At 38.9% G+C, this 17689-nt stretch overlaps 1 protein-coding gene across 2 annotated transcripts in view; it reads left to right on the forward strand.

Annotated features, from left to right (window-relative positions):
• The first annotated feature begins 759 nt into the window (after positions 1–759).
• The window catches only part of LOC126481955 (dosage compensation regulator), a 169624-nt gene continuing 152694 nt past the window's right edge, over positions 760–17689 (forward strand). The window contains exon 1 of one of the 2 annotated variants that reach the window (XM_050105926.1): positions 760–879. Coding sequence is in view for 1 of the 2 variants with exons in the window: in XM_050105918.1 (XP_049961875.1) it covers positions 1074–1130 (57 nt within the window). In the remaining variant the exon portion in view is untranslated. Of the gene's footprint in view, positions 880–964; positions 1131–17689 lie in introns of those variants that run through there. The other variant, XM_050105918.1, reaches the window with a different exon arrangement.

Raw genomic sequence — 17689 nt, forward strand, 5'->3', positions numbered from 1 at the left:
CAGCAACAACAATTTTTTTCTAATGTCTGTGTTTTGTATTTACAGTCACTTTAAAATTTTGTTTTTACCAGAGTGTGATTCATACCTATGATCAAAAATCTGAATTTCGAGTGCCATGCTAAATCTGTGGTAGCTAGTTTGGATTTGTCATTCGATCGCTGTTAATAAAAAGGTGTATTGTACCTTGTGTCTTTTCTTGTGGGAAATTCATTTTGCTGATAAATTTTATTAAAGTAGATTTCGAATGACATAAAATTACAGTAAGGAAAACGATATATTAGTCTTATTATTTCATTTCGTTCCGAAGACCTTCCTACGAAATTATTTATTATGTTTTCCATCATGATTCAATGTGAGAGTACGACCTATGTTCAGTTCTGGTGATCTACGTTGATAAAGGTCAACAAAAACAGGCGTTACAAGGCGGGAAACCGAATCTCGTTATCCCACTTTGCGACTATTGTTTCTGTTTCTATTCGTAGCTTCATGTGCCGTTATATTCATCAAGTTGCCGTGTTTACATGCCTCCAGAAATAAACAAGTTATGAGTGTACAGAAAATTAAAATTTTACTTAATCGTCGTATGTTCTTCGTAAATACAAAGTTATGGTAAAGAAGACGGGGTTACTGCGTTCGTATTATCGTTATTGTGCTGTAAGACTTTTGAACAAACAATTACTTAAACACTTGCACTACGAAATAAAAATAGGCGTTAAAGGTTTTCTCCTTGCTGTTTATCCTTGATTTCCACCAGTGATCGAGGTAGAGAACATTGGTGACGCATGCGTGTCATCTTTATTTATGACCTCTTTGAAGTGTGGTGATGATTGCTGTAGCGTTGTTGCTTGTTAGGTACTGCGGCTTAAGATTGTGATTTGTGTAAGTATTATGTAATTGATATAAACAAATACATCTTTGTGATGGAAGCGGTAGAATTATCATCTTATTAAGTTTATTATTTCAGCTTCTACCATATAAGTCGACAGGTTGTATTGTGAATAGCAGGATCTGCGGATCCGGTCTCCTGTACACTGCTTGATTATTGTTAAGTTACAGGTAAAAATAAACTGTAAATGAGTACATCAGAAGTAAGCAGCAATGAGGCTGCGCCCCAGAAACTTACATCTAAGGTAATTATGTCAGCATTGAGTGGAAGGAAAACAATTTGATGCTAGCCGCTTTCGTGGGTTACTGTAGAGGCATTGGCATGACTAACCGAACCATAGCTTATTTTTTTTCTGCCAGAAATTGTATATCCTTATGCTGTAAAGATTTTCAATATCACCTGCCGTTTTTTAACTGTCAGACATTGTAAAAGGGAAGTCTTTCGCGTTGAAATTTAGAGATTTTTTACACTTTCGATACCAATGTTTTACTGTGTGCCAGGCCTTACATTTAAAATAATCAGCCATTTTGTTGTGTTTTTATTGGAATGGGTATATTGGTGTAGGGTACTACTTACAGGTTTTACCCGGTGGTCTAGTTCCAATTTGTACATAGGGCGAGGAAAAATGACTGTATATGCTTAAATCTCACGTCATCCTCCAGAAACCAGTCTAGTGTATATCGGACAACCAGTAATTTGTGCATAATTTCTCCTGTTCTCCAAATTTTACGAAAATGCCACATTCTTCCCAAAGATTTTATCTATCCGTCTGTTCACATTTTCATATGAATTATATTATCTTGGTTTGTTTTCAGAACCATACTTATACATCTGCTATCATGCATGGTGGTTTAAGAATCCAAACACTGTAGTATTCTATAATTGGTAGCACGTGTGTCCAATGTGTGATTTAGCGCTGATGCACTGCACTTTTCTAGAATATTCTCAACAAATTGAAGTCCTTGATTCACCTTCCACACTAACAGTTTTACTCTTTCATACTATTCCATTTTTACTCTTTCATACTATTCCGTGTTGCGTAGCATTGCATATATGAATCATGTCAAAAGTTCGAAAAGTTAACTATTCCCAGTCTCATAATCGTGTATAGTTGTCTTCCTAGATGAATAGTGGTTCATCAGATTAAAGGCCTTCACCTTGTTTTTTGAAAATAAAATTATTTCTCACAAACATTTTCTATATAGACAATGTATGTACTTGGAACATTTGCCGGAAGGTGTAATGTCAGATGTGGGCGTGTGTCTGCCAGCAACTATAGAATGCACTGAGTGGAACTGGATGCTTATTGTAGCTCTTGTTTGTATGAATCATGCTTGCCTCCTAATTTCTGATGCGATCTTAAATTCCTTTTTACCTATATTGGCAATAACAGTTATTAACAGATATTTGTTTAATGGAGAGCTACCACAGCAGCAAACAATAAGACGTAAGTTTGGCTGTGCCTTTTTGTGTTCAGTGAATTGTCATATCTCTCTGCTACCTCAAAAGCTGGTTACCATAGCCAGTTGCAGGCAACAGTAATGTTACAATGTGATTAGTTGTGATTGTGTTGTTTCTCTGTATGGTTTGTGTGTATGTTGTGCGAGGTAAAGCCTGAAGCTAGTTGCATAAATGTGCAACAGATTGATTTTGATAGAACCTTCCTGGCAAGCAAACTTCATATTTCGCAGTGACAGGAAGCATGTGAATTTATACAGAACTGAAATCACAACTGTTACTGCTGCAACTGTATTGTGCTTACTGGTCAAGGCGAATATCAAATGTCGCCCACTTCCATGTTTGACTGCCAATTACTTTCTTTTAAGCAAGGGATAGAAAGATGGGTGATGGTAGCTAACGTCATATGGTTCACTGTTTATGGCATCACACTGTGTATCGAATACAGTCCTGTGGTTGCTCCAGGCAAATGCCGGGATGGTTCCTCTGAAAGGGCACGGCCGACTTCCTTCCTGTCTTTCCCTAATCCGATGAGACCGATGACCTCGCTGTTTGGTCTCTTTCCCCAAAACCAACCAACCAGTCCTGTGGTTTGGAGATAAGTATGTTGTAAAGAGGTTCAAATGATCTTGCGATTATATCGGATGCAATTTCTCAAAATGTGTAATTTTGAAGATCAGAGAAAGATTTACCCTGTTACTCTTGGAAAAGAATGTATATTCTTGCAGATTGATATCATGTTGCGTTCTGTTACTGAAGGTAAACATGTTAAAGTAGGGGTAAACTGAATTGATTTGATACAACCCATTGGCTTTCACCAGTGATGTCGTATTTTACTTATAGATACTAATGTCTTTATTCCCGAGCGTAGATGATAAATCGTTCATCTTCTCTGGTATAGCGTCATCATTGACAATGTAAAAAATGAATATGTTTTTAAAAGATAGGGCTAGATGTTGTGTACAATTTTTGTTGCTTGTATTAAATCATTTGTTCCAATTCATTCGGTACTTATTTTCATTCTTAACGAGTTTGAGATATTTTGGAAGAATTGTTTTTCGTTCTGGACAATTTTTACTTTTGTGTTTTTGTTTGTCAGTATGGATTTATCCATTCCTATGAATATGGAAGACTTTAGAAGCATGGTTTGTCAACTGCACTATGGAATACAAATTTCACAGTTGTCGCTTTTTTCTTCCCTAGCACTGCTGTTGCTGAGATATCTTTCAGTTGATACTTGTACTATTGGAGGCGAAAAGACAAACATACTACAAGTTTGTATCCCATACTTCAGTCAACCTATATAGATTGACAGAAGAATATGATACTAATGCTAGCAAAGATGAAAAAAGCGACATACGTAACATTGGCATCTTGTATCTTAGTTGAACTAAGAAGGTAGTATCCTGTTCTTCATTTGACCTCTACAGGTTAACTGAAGTACGAGACACAAATCTTACGTGTGTCGCTACTTTCACCTTTGCTAGCAAGATGTAGGTCAACCGAAGTATGGGATACAAATTTTCCTTGCGTCGAATATTTCACCTTCACTAGGACTAGTATCCTATTCTTCAGTTGACCCAAGTAGGTCAACTGAAGCAGAGGATACAAATTTAAATGTAGGTTTTTATTTGCTGTGACTAGTACTACTATAATAATTTTCAGTCGATTCTATTAGTATCGAAGGTGAAAAAAAAATTGTGATATACAAACTTTATGTATGTCGCCCCCCCCCCCCCTCCCCCGCCTCCATTTAGTTCAACTGAGGTACAGGATGTCAGTGCTACGTACTTCAAATGTTTTTCTTTTTTTTTCTTTGCTAACATTAGTATCCTATTCTTCAGTTGATCTATATAGGTCAACTGAAGTATGGGAGACAGATTTTACATATGTCCGTATTTTTGCCTTTTGTTAGTGCTAGTATCAACTGAAGAATATGGTGTTAGCAGCAGAGGCCAAAAAAGCAACACCTGTAAAATTTGTATCCCATACTTCAGTTGACCTGGATAGGTCAAATGAAGAACAGGATACTAGCGCTTGCGAAGGCGAAAAAGTTGACATACGTTAAATTTGTATCCTGTGCTGCAGTTAACCTATAAATATCAGCTGACGTGTGGGATACAACTAATATATGTCAACTAAGGCACACCATGCTAACATTACTTCTGTCCCTATTTTTTTCTTTCTTATTTGCATTAATATCTCATTCTTAAGTTGAGCTATGTAGCTCAACTGAAGTATAGGATACTAGGACTCAAAGAAGCGATATACTTAGTGTTTAAAATATGAATGTACTTGATATGTTTCTACCATCTGATTTCTCTGTCCTGCGTTCTTTTGTTTCTCAGCATTCATCTTTGCTGTTAAATCTGTACAATACATCATCTGTGGTAACTTCTGACATCATTGGTAAAAGCCGATGGACTTTATCCAATTCTTCAGCAATCCGCAAAGTAGGATAGCAGTCGGAAAAGAAAGCAGGCTGAAACCAGAACTGAATAGCAGGTCTCATTCTTGCATTTCTTGGGACATGTGTAAGATCCTGGTTGGATTGAGGCTTCCTTGTTTATGGATCCACACGAGCCTCATACCTCAAGATGCTAGAAGCTGTATGTCATGAGTATCAGGTTGTGACATGTGGCCCACAGTCTGGCCCAGTTTTGAATCTGTGTGCAGCAGTTGTGTAATCTCCACTCCAAATGTAGTGATAGCTCCTCGTGGCAAGACAGGCCTCGTACATACTAGCATTACTTTAGACATTGGTATCAGTTTGTCAATTGTTTAGGCTTTGAGCAGTTAAGGAATAGGTCACATATCACCAAGCCATTCAGGATCCGTACTAAAGAATATCTTGTGGATCGGGATTCATCAGACCTCAGGGTAAGGAGCCTGGGGTCGACAGAAGTGTCCGATCCCACGTGTCGGCTTTGACCCATGACGTAAGGGTGTTGTGTGTGACGTCATGACGGCGTGGAGTTTGGTTTGTGAGTGTGGCATGTTTGTAGATGTCATCGTGTTGTGGTTTGTTGTACCCTTTGGTGGTATGTTCAGGGCTTTCGTTTGTGTGGTGTAATGGGCTGTTTGCTCTTGGCTCATTATCCAGAATTGTTCGAGTGTTGGCTGTGTTTGTAGTGGAATTCGTTTCAGTGAGTTAACGATTTTGTGGTTTTGTGTGAAGGTTAATGTAGTATTGTTCGCTGTACGTCGTGTGGTAATTTTAGTAAAATTAATTGGTTGTTGTTTTTGTTCAGGAATGGATATAACGGATAAAATTAATAGTGTGTGTCTGAGGGATATGATGGGGAACACTGCTTTGGAACTGAAAGTTTTTGCAGCTGTTCGGTTTAATTGCCGAGGTCATGACGTGCTCTATTTGTGGTCGAGAAATGAAGTTGGCTAAAGTTCCGGCATCTCGGACCAGGGGACGGTTATATGTGGCGCTGTCGAAAGGATGACATTTGGCGTTCCATACGGCGTGTTTCCTGGTTCGAGAAGTGTAGGTTGGGCATGCGCGAGATTGTTCTGGCGAATTATTTTTGTTATAGATCCCCACACAGTTTTTGCGCACATGAGACTCATGTGAGTGAGAGGAGTGTGTTTGATTGGTTTTCTTTTTGCCATGAAGTGTGTTCAGAGTTCATTAAGTACAGGGGTAAGCAGGGGGGCATGGGGTTGTTGTATAATGTCAAGGGAAGTGTTTGATCCCAATTTATGGGATCGATAGCTGCTGTTGAGCTGTATAGGTCAAGGGAAGAGTTTGATTCCAGATGATATTGTGTTTAGTGGTATTTGGGGAGTTTTGTGATGTCGGTTTTTTCGTCTTTTTGCGTGCTTTGGTATGGGGGTGGCTGTCAAAATTTGTTTATATTTAGTTTGTCCCCACCCAAAAAAAACCCGTTAGTGTCATTAGGCTTTTTGTGGAACGTGTGTGTGTTTGTTTTTCAATGTATTTTTGTCCTCACAATGTGTACGTAACGTCTTTACATGTGCCATATTGGAATTGTGGTTTATGGTCGTTTCTGCCATATTTGTGACGTCATGGGTCAAAGCAGACGGGCGGGGTCGGACCCTTCCGTATTTCCGTAGCCTGGGATGGAAAAAACTCTCATCTTCTTGTCTTCAGAGACCAGAAGTGATTTTTAAACTTGACGGGATGCAAGAAATTTCGTACTCCGGAATACATTTTTAAGCTACTTTTCTTCAATTGTAAGAGATTATCAAAAGTTAGTCACATGTACGGATGGGTCTAAGCAAGGGAATAGACTCATTTAGTGAGCTGTTTTCTCTGGTAGTGTTTTCAAGAGTTTCCTCCCAGAACAGTAACACATGAGGATTTGTCACAGTGCAGATGAGGAGTCGTTACAATAGAAAGTTTCTCACCTTCTCTTAATTTTTTGGTACCCTGCAGTTTGTATTAAGATATACTCAGTAGAAAAAATTCAAACTCTCCAACTTGTCTAATGGCAGGTGCAAAACAAAGGCAAGGAGGTGGTCCTCTTCAGGGAACTGTGACTATCAGAATGTGAGGAATTGATGTAGCTAACATAGCAGACAAGGAAGTGTGTAGTTAAGGTTTTTGTGATTCAGTGTCAGCTGCTTGGACACTGCCATCTCATTTTCTGAGAGAAGAATCATGTGTAGGGGTAAGAAACGTGGTTGGAGGTGGTAAACTTCTAACTGCAGTCAGTCCAGTCGACCACTTGGATGTGGTGAATTTAAGCCAGCCACACCAATGGAAGGATGTGATGCTCACCAGTTTGATTGTAGGACTCTGTCCTTTGATAGTAGGGTGATTCACCAATGTGTGGAATACACTTCCTGTATAACATATTTTGACTGTTTCATATGCTGGTGTAACAGCAACCCTCAGCTTGCCTGGAGATCTGTCTACCATACTAAACAACAGAATAGTGTAAGAAATAATTCAAAATTTTGTGATGTGTTGAGTGTTCTACTTAATGTGCAGAACAGAGGATGTACAAGAACCATGATTAGGGGGCTAGGCCTCTGTTTTTTTATTAAGTGGACAGCCATCTACATGTAACAAGTTGTTTTAGCAATTTTATGCCATTGATTTTTGTTCCAGTAAGTAGCATCTCATGTCAGATCAGTGCAGTTTTCTTCGGCAACAAAGACGCTAGTGAGTGGAGACTCTAATTAACTACCCACTGTGAAAAAGTTAGCTGAATATTTTCATTGTTACAAGGACATACATTTGAAATGTTTGGTGGTTACACGACAAGCTGACAAATTGGTTTTATCAGTGATGAGCCTCACATTCATGTCGACATAGCATGGTATTGTGAAGGAAACAGCTTACGTGTGCTTGTGGGGAATCGCAACAACAATTTGGCTTGCGAAAACAGTCACTGTTAAACTACAAGATCTGTCTGTTGATATCTGTAAGGACACTGACCATGCTCTAGAGCTGTCATCAGGTGAATAGTAACAAAATATTGAATTCATATTGGAATATACAGTGTGTCAGTGACAACTGTTGACACTGTACTATTGTGACATAGGTGAAATAAGGACGAACACATTGATACAGAATACTTGTGCTCTATCAAGCCAGGGAGACTGTCAAAAATTGGCCCACTAAAGCCACGGTTATGTTTGGATTGCATTGTAAATGTAATTAGTTTTTGTGTAATATTTACAAACATTATGTTTTCTTTCATTATAGTCAGGGAACCTGTAGATGAATGTCAATGAAATAGCCAAAAAATCTGGTGGTGTAAGATAGCAAGAGGATAATGAAAATCTCACATGGCAAGTGTGCACTGTAGCTTAGGTGGCTTTTGCAGGTCAGTGTGAGACTTGTTTCCCAACTCAATAGGTAGCAGGTAGTCATCATCATCAGTTTTCTGCTATATTAGCAGGTTCTTTGCGTCTCCATTTTTTGCGATCCATTGCTTCCTTCTTAAGGCTGCTGTATGTTGTACCGTCCATCACGTCATCCTGTATCTGAAATCTCTTCCTTTACTCGCTTCCTTTTCCCTTTTACATAATCTTCTAAAACTCTTTTTATCAGTCCTTCGTTCTTTCTTAATATATGCCCAATACAAATTCTTTTTCCCCTTTTTATTACATCTAGTTACTGTCTCTTCTCTCCCACTCTTCTCAGTACTTCTTCATTTTTTACTGTGTCCATCCAACTTTTTCTTTCCATCCTCCACCATGTCCGCATCTCAAAAGTGCCCTGTATCAAATTGTTAACCTCAATTTATGCTACACCACGGTTTTTCATTGTAGATAAGTTATCTCTTACATGCTGTATATCACTAGATACTATACAGGGTGGAGGAAACCACCTCGTAATATGGGCAAAGCAGGGAAGGGGATGTCAAAATATGCAAAATTTTCTGATGTCACAGAAATGAACTGCTACGGAGCTACTTCCATAAAATGACAGCCAATTTGCGATGAGTACTCAGAGGTGTGTGCATTTGAATCAAGTTGCTTAGGCTAATACCTATTGTGCTAAAGATCATACTTGAAGATAATGGTTTCAGCTGGACAGTCAAGAGTAGGCAAATTTTAAATTTTCTGCACAGTTGGGTACATTAGACACACATTTCTGTGGTGTTTACCAGTTGAAGCTATAAACACTGTAATGCCATTAATTTATCTCTATACAGGTTGTTTCCGTAAGAGTATGCAAAAATTTAACAGGATGTAGAGGACGCTCCATTGAACAATTTGAGGCTGGGGACCAAGGGTTGGAGCAGCCAACTTAAAGAGATAATAGGAATAAAATCACTTTACTGTGTACTTTTTTATTTATGTTAGTTACAGTTAACTGCAAATAACATCATTGACACAATGAATGTACTGTTTGTGCTGTGTCTTTCAAAATGTGCTGAAACTGATGGCTATCAACCTCAATGCAAGCATGACATTGGAAAACAAGATTCTGATTTACCCTGACAAATATCCCTGGTGGTGTGCTTCATATCATATCACATGGAGCTCCCATACCAGCAATTAATTAATTCCATCTCCATATCCACTGGTTTATCATACACAAGTGACTTAAGATGTTCCCAAAGGAAATAATCAAGGGGATTCAGGTCAGATGACCTTGCATGCCATGGAATAGGATCTCCCCTTCCAATCTAGTGACTAGGAACTACAGCATTGAGATTGTTGTGGACATCCTCATTGAAGTGAGGCAGTGCACAGTCATGCTGTATCAACATCCTCTCGCAAACAGCTCTCTGCACAAACTTCAAGTACAGGTGGCCATTTAGATGGCCAGGTAGATGATATGGCTCAATGAGATTGTTGCCTACAAGGCCGGGCCAGATATTCACAGCAAAGCATACTTGATGTTGTGACAAAGTGAGAGGGTTTTCCTTATCCACCACATGGATATTCCTGCTATTAGAAATACCGTCACTATCAAATGAAGCTTTGTTGTTGGGTCCGCTGCAACATGTTCCAGCACCACCTCTTCAAAATCGAGTGTGCGAGTGGACCATATATTGCCAGGTCCATTGTTTCTTCTTTCCAATGAACCAGTCTCCCGCATTTATCAATAGAGAGAAATAAAAACTTGTTGTGACAGATGATGCCTGTTAGGAAATCATTACCTGTGCACTCTTTCAGCAGCGAGAGCAGCCTTTCAGCAGTGAGAGTGTTGCGATGTACTTCTCCATACACAAGGTGCATGTCATTGGGTTCTGTGAAACTGTGTCAGCACTGCTCCATCAAATTGTACTCTACGTCTTTGAATAGCACTGAATAATAACTGGGTCTGTCGTTGATTTGTAGCATGCTCTGTGATGGATGTAATTACGATACAACAGACCACTTTATGGACAAGTAAAGTAAATGAAACGTGCATCATGACTTCCTAGTAATCAAGTCGTCGTCTTCTTTCTTGCGGGAAATAAAGAATGTACATGTAAATAAGCAGCACATGATGTGTTAACTTGTACGCATGTTTGTTGTAAATAAGCTGGAAATCAGTAATGCTAGACAAAACAGTAGACAAGTTTACTTCCGTATCTCTTTAAGCTGGCTTTTCAACGCCAGATTCCCCACCTCAGATTCCAGTGGCTCATTCTCTATGTTCTCTTACATTTTTATATGCTCTTGCAGAAATACACTGTATATAAAGGGCAATGTCCTGGAATGACTGACTGACTCACTCACTCACTCACTCACTCACTCACTAACTCACTCTCTATCGCCAAGCCTGAACCACTAAGGGTAGAAACTTGAAATATGGAGAAGGTCTGGATTTTATACTGCAGACATAGTTAAAGAAGGGATTTTTTGAAATTCGAACCCTAAGGGGGTGAAATAGGGGATGAAGTTTTAAAAAAAAAAAATCGCTATTAAGGCGATTTTGAAGCTAGACCTACAGAAATTGGTGTTTGGTTTCTTGGTAAGAAAAAAAGAAATACACATTTCAGCATTTTTGGAAGGTTGAACCCATGGGGATGAAATAGTGGAGAAACCTTTTTTTCTTTTTGAAATATATCATTATTAAAGAACTATTAAAGAATTTTTAAAGCTACATTTATAAACATTGGTTTTTACTGCTTGGTTACAGATTTTTTTAAAAATGTGTTTGTGATTTTGGGAACTGAAACCTGAAGGGGGTGAAATAGGGGATGAAATTTTTATGAAAATATTTTATTGTGAAAGCATTACAAAATCCAAATCTATGAACATTTAAATTTGGCTTCTCAGGTTGAAATTAAAAAAGTGTTTCACTGTTTTTTGGAAATTTAACCCTTGTGGGGGTGAAGCTGGAGCTGAAAGTATTTATGGAAATATTTCATTGTGATTGCATTTTTGAAGCTAAATCTGTGAACATTTGTATTTGGCTTCTCTGTTAGAAATAAAATGTACACTTACTGTATTTGGAAAGGGGTGAAATAGGGTGTGAAACATCTTATGAAAATATTTCATTGTGAAAGCATTTTCAAAGCTAAATCTTTGAAAATTGGTGTTTGGCTTCTCAGTTAGAGATGGAAAAAACTATATGTTCCACTGTTTCTGGAAATTCAACCCCTAAGGGAGTACACTAGAGGGTGAAAATTTGTAAGAAAATATTTTGTTACATAAAAAAAAGTTAAAGGTAAATTTATGAAAATTATTATACTTCTCAGTTAGATATAAAGAAATATTTGTTACGAGAAGAAAGTTGCTATGGAAATATCTCCACAAGAATGCAGAAGGCATGATTAACAAAAAGTTTGTACTCTAGCTACCAGAATGGGATTTTGCTCAAAAGTACATTCTGGAAAAGACCGTGCTTATTATGGCCTACATGGCCGCAGCAGCAGGTGCCAAGATAGTTATGATAGGAAGTTGTATTGCAGAAACAATGCTCTAAGAAGATTGCTGACATTTGATACTGTAAGGTACAATGTAGTTGACAGTGAATTATTGTAATTTTTAGTGATGTACAAAGAGAATTAAAACAAGTGAAGATCAGTAAGTGTGAACTAAGACAATGATGGAAAAAGAAAACAAAAATTAAATTTTAAACACATACTTTCTCAAATCACACTTTTATAGCAAATGCTTGAAATTCCTACATCCAACATTTCTACATCATTGAGAGAAATTACTGGCACACTCTCTTGAAAATTCTGCACTGTAACATGCACCCAAACATGTTTGCTTACTGGACAAACTTTTGCACGCTTGTTATTTTATGGCCATAGTTCCACAATGTTGCATTTCTAACCTGTGTTTAGCGGAAAATTTTTCTTTCAAAGTCCTCTACTCTGCTGTAATCATTCTGTAAAGTTTTACATCTACATCTATACTCTGAAAACCACTGAGAGGTGCATGACAGGGGATGTCCCATTTTACCAGTTATTAAGGTTTATTCCTATTCCATTCATGTGTGGAGTGTGGGAAGAATGATTAATTGAATGCCTCTGTGCATGCAGTAAATTACTCTTAATCTTTTCCTCATGATCCCTGTACGAGTGATACGTAAGGGGTCACAATATATTCCTAGACTAATCATTTAAAGCCAGTTCTTGAAACTTTGTTAATAGACTTTCTTGGGATAGTTTACATCTGTTGTCAACAGTCTTCCATTTCAGTTCCTTCGGTATCTGTGACTCTTTCCCAGGGATTAAAAAAATAACCTTTGGCCATAGTGCTGCCATTCTCTGTTTATGTTCAATATCCCTTGTTAGTCGTATGTGGTACAGGTCCCACACACTTCGGCAATATTTTAGGATGGATCGCACAAGTGATGTGTAAGCAATCTCTTGTTTAGACTGATTGCACTTCCTCAGTATTCTACCAATAAACTGAAGTCTACAACCCGCTTTACCCATGTGATCATTCCATTTCATATCCATACAAAGTGTTACACACAGGTATTGGTATGAGCTGGCTGATTCCAACAGTGACTCATTGTTATTGTAGGATATTATGTTTTTTTGTTTTGTGTAGTGCACAGTTTTACTTCTCTGAACATTTAGTGCAAGTTGCCAATATGTGCATCATGTTGAAATCATAGTAATTGCATCATCTGCGGAAAGTCTGATTTTACTATTAATATTATCTGCAAGGTCATTAATATTCAGCATAAACAGCAAGGGTTCCAACACACTTCGCTGGGGCACACCTGAAGTTACTTCTACATCTCACAATGACTCTCCATCCAAGATAACATGCTGTGTCCTCCCTATGAAAAAGTCCTCAGCCCTCTTGATACCCCATATGATTGTACTTTTGACAATAAGCGTAGGTGTGATACTGAGTCAGATGCTATTCAGAAATCAAGAAACACTTAAATTACCGGGTTGCCGTAATCCAAAGCTTTCAGTATGTCAAGTGCAAGTTGGATTTCACATGATCTATGTTTTTGAAAACGATGCTGGTTGGCATAGAGGAGGTCATTCTGTTAAAGATACCTCATTGTGTTTGAGCTCAGAAAATGCTCTTAAGATTCTATAACAAATTGGTGTGAAGTGTACTGGATGGTAGTTTTGTGGCCAGGGATTCAATTGGGGTGTGGAGTTTCATTCAACTTTAATGATTTCAACTGTTTCTCAACACTACTGAAACTAATTCTTATTTCATTCATTTTTTCAGTGGTACAAGGATTAAATTGGGGCAGTTGTCCTGGGTTTTCCTTTGTAAAGGAACATTTGAAAAAGGAGTTCAGCATTTCAAGCTTTTGCTTTACTACCCTCAATTTCAGTTCCTGTCTCATTTGCTAGGGATTGGATCCTAACTTTGGTGCTGCTAACAGCCTTTACATACAACAAGAATTTCTTTGGATTTTGTGAAATGTCATTTGACAGTATTTTGGTGCAGTAGTCATTGAAGGCACCAAGCATTTCTCTCTTGATAGCCAAATGTGTTTCATTCAGCATTTCTCTCTATAGCCCTACAGTTTGTTCTACACCTATTATAACAGTAATCTCTGTTCTGTAGAGGTTTCCTTACAGTGACTGTATACCGTGGAGATTCCTTTCCATTATGAGCTGTTCTGCTGGTACATATCTGACCAGTGCGTGGTCAGCTACTCTTTTAAACTTGCGCCAGAGTTCCTCTGTGCTCCTGACCTGTGCTGAAAGTTTCAAACCCCTCATTGAGCTATGGCATTACTGATTTTTTATTTAGTTTACTGAACATACATATCTTTCTGCTTGTTAGTTGACCTCCGTCATTGTTGCCCCAACTGCATCATGATCACTGTTACCAGTGTTGATGTGGACATCCTCAAATTTGTTACCATTAGATCCAATATATTTCTATCATGAGTTGGATTCCTGTCTGCCTGTTCTAGTTTTCAGAGAAGGCATTTAATAAAGCTTCGCAAGATGTCTTGTCATGCCCACCACTAACAAAATTGGGATTTTCCCAATTAATTGTAGGATGATTAAAGCCCCCACTGATGATTACAGAATGATTGGAGAACTTAGGTACAGGTGAACTGAAGTTTTCTCTGTCACTTAGTTGCGAACACTTCGGCAGTTTACCATTATGATTTTAATACTCTGATCTGTGGAAGGCGTTTCTTGCAATCTTACACCGATTCTCTTGGATTTTGTACAGCTATTGTTACATAAATTGGGTGGAGGGTCGCTTAATCTAAAACACCGTTGTGTGCACCCAGCACTCGATCTGCTACCTGAGTAGCAGCATCTGATGGGTAGTGCACACCTGACCTATTTAGGGGGCCCTACAGTTCTCAACCCTATGACACAAGTCCAGGAAGTTGCAGCCTAGCTTTTCACAGAACTTTAGAAATCTCTCTCGGAACCAAAGGGCGACGATCGGTTCTAGGGACAATGCTACAAATTTTGAGCTTGTTGAAACTCCATGCGCAAGGCTGATCTTCTCAAACATCTCTGCCAGTCACTGGAATGACCCAAGAAAACTTTGGAGCCCAGATCCTTCTCTGTCAGTGGTTGCCAGAATAGCATCTTCAGCATGTTGAATGAGGGTGGGTGTACACACTGAGTGCAGCTGGTGTCCTTTACTGTCCTTGTGCCATTTTCTTAAGGGTTACCATCATTCGCCGTATGTTTGAACTGCCGACAATTAATAAACCACTACCTTTTTGCATTTGCCGCCTCCTGGTAGCGGATAAAACAGGTTTCCACTAAACAGGTGAAGTGAGTCCCACTGGCTCAGTTTCAGTGAAAGACACCACCTCAGATTTGTTGGTTAGGGGGTCGGTACAACACATTGAATTCTCTCTGGTCCCTCTGCACCCTGTAAAGGACGCCTAGATCTGCCAGTGACTCTCCACTCACAGTCAGTTGGATGAGCAATGACGGATCCTGTACTTTCTGCAGAGGAGACAGGATCCACAGGAGACGATAGTACTTGAGATATCCCTGGTACAGGTATCACAGGTACACGATTCTTGGGAGCTTTTCAAACATACCGATTTGTAGCAGCTGTCAATTGTCTGACAGTAGCCAGGGCAATTTCCAGCTGCTTATGAACATTAACCAGCTCATTCCGTGTTTGAGAACAGCATTAAGTTCTTTACGATATACGTTGCTAACCAGTAGCATCTAGCCCAATGCTCATTGAACATTCTTGCTCAAGAGCCAGTACTGGCATTGTAGGGTCGCACCTCATGCCACATGTGTACCACTCTTTATTGGTAACTGTGATAAATTAGTGCTTTATGAGCCCCCAATAGGCTAGCTATAGTAAGGGCGCTCTAAGTTGGCCACTGACCCCCAAATGCTGATTGTTAAGTCAGCGCCATTCGCAACACTTTGCAAAAGTTGTGATACTGTAATTGCTTGATGGTGTGTTATGTTGTTTGTGTGAGCCGATGGCTGATTAATAACAGTAAGTCTGCTTACATTTAAATGCATTATGAAATGTGACACAGAATTACATGTTCACTAAATGTTTTGAATGTCATTTTTCGTCTACTAATTGTGTTTTATTATATAACTATCTTTGTTTACAATTCCTTGGTATAGATAAGTACCACTCTTGAAGATGACCATCTCGGCAAAGTGCATTTATGAATCTACGAGGGTGATTTGAAAAGTTCTTAGAACGGAATAGGAAAAAAGTACTTACATCACTGAAACTTTTTTATTTTTCAATGTAGTCTCGTTGTAGATTAATGCTCTTGGTGTCCAATGATGTTCCAGTGTCTTGATCCCACCTTGAAATGAGTTTCCTTTAGGCCTGCAAAATAGTTGTCAACTCTGGCCATCAATTCTTCGTTTGAAGAGAATCTTCATCCACCAAGAAAAAACTTCAGTTTTGGGAAGAGACGAAGTCTGACAGAGCCATATAAGGTGAAAACGGCAGTTGTGGCAACAATTCGTGCCTTAGTTCGTGTAATTTTGCCATGGCGGCATCATGTGCTGGTGCGTGTCAAGAGTCACGCACCCATCTTGCAGATAATTTTTTCATTTCTAATTCTTCAGTTAAAATGTGATATACCCATTTAGATGACATTTGGCAAGTGTGAGCAATTTCATGCACTTTCAGTTGGTGAGCCTCCATGGCACATCTTGTGAACTCTTACAATGATTTCTGGAATAGTGGCACATCATGGCTGACCACTGCGTGGATCATCATCTAAGCTCTCCTGACCAGATTTAAATTCATTTGTTCACTTGGCAACAGTTGAATATTAAGGAGCAGGGGCCTTCAGTGTATTCTGGAAATTGGTATGAATGTCCTTTGCTTTCGTACCTTTCTTTATGAAGTACTTAATCACTGCTCGAATCTCGATTTTTATTTTTTTATTTTATTTTTTAACAATCTTTGCAAATCACTACTTAGGAACAACAACAAAGCCAGGTCACTGCCACAGCTCTCTTCCAAGAGCACTGATGTGGCACATGCTTAACAGGCAACAGTCCAGTGAATATCACATAAACAACTCGTTGCGCTAGTGCTGACCTTTCATAGGGATTCTGAGAACTTTTCAAACCGCCATTTTATATTAAGTGCGAAATTTTATACCACAGCAGCTGAATACTATGATTTGCACACACTCGTGAATTATTGGTACTGGAAGACAAACAATAAAACATTCCCTCTCCCATATCCTCTAAGCTCGCAGTGGCTGTACTGCTTACCCTTCTGTCCCTGAGATAAATGGTTAACTTTACTTGGCTCATGGCTGAATTCACCAATGTCAATGAAAATTAAGCACGTCTTAAAATACGCTACTGGAAAATGAAAATTTTATCAACCCGACAGAAATTGTATTGAAGATGTATACAGCAAATGATCACTCCGACATTCATATGCATCTGAATACAGTCAATAGTGCATATGAAATATCAGTGCTAGTAACCTGTGTATCCTCCTTTGCAATACTGCAGTAATGTGGGATACAGTTCTCCAATGGAGACAATCATAGCATGACAAATGTAGTCTTGCATAATTGCTTGCAATGCTATTTTCACCTGGTGGCTCAATTGGACCAGATCTCGTCTGTCTTGTCTTGCATATGTTTCATGCAGTGCCAAACAAGCTCAATGGATACACGGATATGGGGACTGTGATGGACAGGGTAGTTCACGTACACCTTGGAGAGTATGTTGGGTGGCATGGAATACCTGTGGACATGCAATGTCATCTTGGAAAAGTATCTCTCCTTGTTGCTGCATGAATGGTAGCGTGATGGGTTGAAGGACATTTTTGATGTACCGTGCACTGTTCAAGGTTTCCTCTCATCACTAGAGGAGAGGGACCATTTTAAGATACGGCTTCTGATGCTGGGCGTTGACTCTTTGTGCTTCTGTCGTATACACTCCGGATGATGGTGCCACACACATGTACAATCATTATGGCACCAAGGCAAGTAATGACTCTCATCACTGAATACAACTAGTCTCCATTTGTCCTTCCATAAGC

Source organism: Schistocerca serialis, chromosome 1 (assembly GCF_023864345.2).
Source record: "Schistocerca serialis cubense isolate TAMUIC-IGC-003099 chromosome 1, iqSchSeri2.2, whole genome shotgun sequence".
In the NCBI taxonomy this organism is placed as follows: domain Eukaryota; kingdom Metazoa; phylum Arthropoda; class Insecta; order Orthoptera; family Acrididae; genus Schistocerca; species Schistocerca serialis.